General features: G+C 39.7%; 1 protein-coding gene across 1 annotated transcript in view; it reads right to left on the minus strand.

The window, feature by feature from the left end:
- LOC108166170 (intestinal mucin-like protein) overlaps positions 1-4,678 on the minus strand; it is a 14,843-nt gene that overhangs the window by 1,725 nt on the left and 8,440 nt on the right. The window contains exons 10-17 of the mRNA XM_017303892.1: positions 4,302-4,333; positions 4,047-4,215; positions 3,335-3,430; positions 2,815-2,855; positions 1,785-2,000; positions 1,562-1,663; positions 1,237-1,365; positions 96-135 (exon numbers count right to left, since the gene is read on the minus strand). Coding sequence (XP_017159381.1) covers positions 96-135; positions 1,237-1,365; positions 1,562-1,663; positions 1,785-2,000; positions 2,815-2,855; positions 3,335-3,430; positions 4,047-4,215; positions 4,302-4,333 — 825 coding nt within the window. The remainder of the gene's footprint in view (positions 1-95; positions 136-1,236; positions 1,366-1,561; positions 1,664-1,784; positions 2,001-2,814; positions 2,856-3,334; positions 3,431-4,046; positions 4,216-4,301; positions 4,334-4,678) is intronic.

Below are 4,678 nucleotides of genomic sequence, written 5' to 3' on the forward strand. Positions count from 1 at the left end.
TGTTGTGTGTTCTGTGTTGTGTGCTGTATGCTGTGTGTTCTGTGTTGTGTGTTCTGTGCTGCAGCTGTGCCTCCATGCAGGATGTGGAAACTTACAGGTTGTGCAGCAGCCAGAGGCATCGGTCGTCTCAGTTCCCTGCAGGACAACAAGGCGGGTTAGCAGAGGGCAGCAGAGCTTTATGGAAGCGGTGGGGAGTTTATGTCCATCTGGATCAGTTTAGCTAATTCACAGTCTCTTGAAAAAGCATTAACACTACTGCATAATACAGCAATCACTGTGCTTTGTGGTGATTCCATGATTCAGGTTTTAAGGGCTCAACAGTAAAAGAAGCTGAACATGAATGCATGCAAGACTTTTATTTTACACATTAAAATCCTTTCACTTCCACTTTACTATTCTGCAGCACACTGAGTTGATTAATGTTAAAATATTTGACCTTGGGATCTGACATTGTGGTGAGAACTGCAGTATTACCACAAAGTGATTGGAAGGTTCTGGAAGTTTAACTCCTCCAATGAGCTGGTCAGTTTGGGTCAGTTATGAAAGGTGTTGCTGGTTTATGATCTTCCTCAGTTTGCTAGAACATGCTGAGCCTACATTACCTACACAGGCTGACGGCCTCCATGTCACGCTGCGTTGAAGCAGTAATTCATGCCAGAGGAACAATCAAGTGCATAGAAATGTATAGACTTGGCATTTGTGCTTAAAACATCTGCTTTTGTTTGGTGTAATGTGATATTTTGATTTTATGAAACAGATTTTTGTTTTACCTGTCATCCATTAAAGTGCAAAAAATAAAAGCTTGAAATTCTTTACTCTATGTATAATAAATTTCTGTAAAATGACTGTTTCATTTTCTGAGATGACTGACTAGAAACATTGAAGAATCACCTAATATTCAATTTGTTTGAGGTTTTAGAATAGAAGGAAAAGTGATGATTCTCTCACACAAACTTTAGTGGCTTCACCCCAAAAAGCAATGCCAACTGCTAACTGAAAGTCATGTAAATAAATACAGCATACACACTCAGTGTCCCAAGCAGTGTGAGATGTTGTGTATGTCTTTTTGTGTCTACAACAAGGAATCCATCAGTCCAAGTTTTCTTTTGTTGAATAAGATTTTTCTCTTTTTCTTCCTTTGCCACCATCTTACCATAGTTTCAAATTAAATCAAACATGAGAGTTTAGTTTAGGGTTTTTGATGTCCACATTTTTGTCTACATTTGAGGAACTCACAGGTTCACAGTCCAGGGGGTTGAAAGGAGGACAACTGGTCCTTGTTTCCTTCATCACACTCTGTCCGCTGATCTCCTCACATGTGTATTGCACACACTTATCACCAGGTGGGACAAACGTGTTGTTGACCTGAGTAGAAATGAAGAGCAGTCAGCTAAAAGCAGCAGGCCTGAACGTGTTTAAAACACACACAGCATGTACAGTAAGGTCAGGAATGAAAGATCTGCTCTGTACCGCTAAAGGCTACATAGCTTCATACTGCTGTGATTAATAGGTCAATTCTTATTTTCACAGCACGTACAGTAAACACAGTATGTTTACTGACCTCAATGATGTGGACTGTGTTGTTCCCAGAAGTGGTGAGAATGCAGCTTTTCTGTACACATGAACCACAGCACTGACCTGCTGCAGGCTGATACTCAAACCCCTGCAGACAGACAGACAGAATGAATACATCCATGGTAACCTGTAGGAGCTTGATTGGTACCAGATCCACTATAATAATGCGTGCAGCAGCATCCTGAGTGATGTTCGGTGAATTCTCTTACTTCAGAGCAGTTTGTGCGGCAGACAACAGGTCTGCATGTGATGACATTGAGTTTGGTGGTGGGGTGTGTGTCGAGGCCGCAGTAACACTCCTGGCAGGCTGCAGGAATGAAAGACGACTCCTGTCCATCTCCTCCTGTCCCTGGTGGCGCTGCAGCTCCTGATGCCTCCAGTGGAGCTTCTGTTACTGTCTGCGGTGTCGGTATCTTGGCACCAGGCTGTAAAGCCACACAGCTTTAGTTACTTTCCTCAGGTGTTAAACTCTAAAGAAGCTCTTCCAGAGATTTGCTTCTTTTTACAGCGACTGAGCTTGAACAGTCTGACAGGTAAAGTCCAAAAAATGTAAAAAGATATTGGATGCTACAGCAAAAACACAAAATTGTACAAAGTGTTTCCATCTAGTTTCTACTGCAAATATGTAAAATACATGACATAAGACACAAATAACTAAGTAGCTTTTTACCAAGATAAATAAACATCAATAATGTTTGAATATAGATAAAATAGTTTCACTGGCTGATTTGTTTTCGCTAATAAGACATTTTTCTGGTTTTAAGTGAAAAAAAATCTAAATACTATTTTATCTATTAATTATTGACTTAAAACAACCTTAGGATCCAAATCATCTCAATTGAAAGTTCAGATTACAACATTTTAGTTGTGACCATGTCACAGGCTGACAAGTGAGGCAGTTTTTTTTGTCTTCCGTGTCTTTTAATCTTGTGTTTATTTAATTCCTAATAATTGTTTTAGTGATGTAATGAAGTGATGGAACCACTGTAAGAAGAGTAGCAGCATTGCTAAGGCTCAATGTGGATCCTAAAGGAACTAACCAAACAGGCCAGCAGGAGTGGATGTGGGCATGACTGAGACACCGTACATCGTTCTTTTGTGGTAAAGATGAAATAAAAGAAAAGGCTTATTATGGTTATGAACAGAACAGAACGTGTCAGGTTTTAATAGAGAAAATAAATCCTTTGATAGCAAACTGAACAGTCTGACCTAATCATTCAATAAGATTAGTTTCCTCACCTTGAACTCAGTCATGTCATAGACACACACACCTTTAGGAACTAGAGACAGAAAGGAGACAAGTTGGGTTTTAATATGATTATGTAAAATAAATGATCCAGTTCTATTTCAAGTGAGCAGAAATCTGTATTTAAAACGACTATATGAACATTGATGTTTAACAAAGTTCTTCATATACATACGTACAGTTTATGAAAAACCATAGATGTTTAATTACTTTCCTCAATATGAATTAGTTGCATCAGTTTTGTGGTTTAACATGTGAAGAATCAGATCGTTAGCAGGTTGTAAACTGATTTAAATCAAACATTGAATACATAGAAGATACACTGCAGATTTCACTGTCATTAATAAGGGAAGTTAAGAAAAGCAGGAGGTAGTTAGACTGTAGGGAGAACGGGGCTGCCTGCTTCGTCACGTCTTTCATCATGTTGGACCTTTTTGTTTGTTACTCAGGAGGTAAATCCTCTCCCGGCATCCAGAACTGATGCAGTAACTGGTCCAGACTGGAGTCACTCACCACACTCGTAGGATGGGCAGCAGCTCCTGTTGGACACATGAAGCTGGAAGCCCAGAGGACAGGCCACAGGACCAGCACACAGGTTCAGGTTGCATTCTATTGGAGGCAATGGCAAGACATGCTGCTGTAAAACTGCATTAAACTTTGTCATCACAAACAACAAGTATCAAAGCAGAAGTTCTGAAGTTTTGATTCGTATTGTTTGCTCTTATTGCTGGACCTTGTCCAGGAAGTCTGAGCTCACAATAACAACCAATCAGCTGCTCACAGCAGCACCTAACTCAAAAACATAAAGAACATCAGGATCATTATCAGAGTTTATCATTGAGGTCACAACGGCTACACAGTGAAAAGAGATTAGGTTATTTAGCATTTTAAACTCCTGATAACAGGACACAGACATGAGTCAGGTCTTCATATCATCCTCATCTCTTCACAGACTCCCTGTTTACGTCTGGACTCTGTTGCAAAATAGTAATATCACATCCAGTCAGAAAAAAAACTTTTCAGTAAAAACAAAATGATTAAATTGAAGCTAAATCTTGAATAATTTTGGAGTTAACTAAGTATTAACTCTGTTTTAGGTGATCATTGATTCTATTATATACAATATTTTTTTATTAATGGAAGTTTAAGCTTACAGCCTTATTTATCGGTTACCAGGTTCAGTTAGCAGTGATGTGTTTACATGATATCATGTAACATAACTGACCACAGCTATGCGTGGTGCAGCAGCCTTGGGTTGAGTTGGTCAGCTGCTGGCCGGGCTCACTGCAGTTGGGCTTCTGGACCTCAGGACAGATGACCGGCTCACAGCGGACACTCATGGAGTCCTGGTCACACTCACAGCTGCTGCATTCACTGGTCCATGTTTCCCCTGGCTGGTGGGTACAGATGAGCTCATTTAGACCCACCGGTTATGATTTAATGGAGTACATGTAGATATGTGATTGGGCGCAGTTTTCACCTGTTTGGGTTTTCCATCTGGTCCAACACAGTCTGCAATCAAACCACAGAAAGGGGAACAGAGAGTATTTATGATTAACAAATAATTTGCTGCTTTATTGGGTGTGAGGGCAGGGCCCAGCTCGGAGGAATCAAGTAAAATAACTGGGGAATATATCTGACTGAGCTCCATTGACTGGCTCATTTCTTCAAAACTCTGAAATAAGTCAGTAACTTGAACAAAATGTGTTCTCAGCTCTATTTTCTACAGCTATTACCAGCTGTTTTATTCAACTAGTAGGGAATCTATCTATCTATCTATCTATCTATCTATCTATCTATCTATCTATCTATCTATCTATCTATCTATCTATCTATCTATCTATCTATCTATCTATC

This window comes from Poecilia reticulata, linkage group LG3, assembly GCF_000633615.1.
Source record: "Poecilia reticulata strain Guanapo linkage group LG3, Guppy_female_1.0+MT, whole genome shotgun sequence".
In the NCBI taxonomy this organism is placed as follows: domain Eukaryota; kingdom Metazoa; phylum Chordata; class Actinopteri; order Cyprinodontiformes; family Poeciliidae; genus Poecilia; species Poecilia reticulata.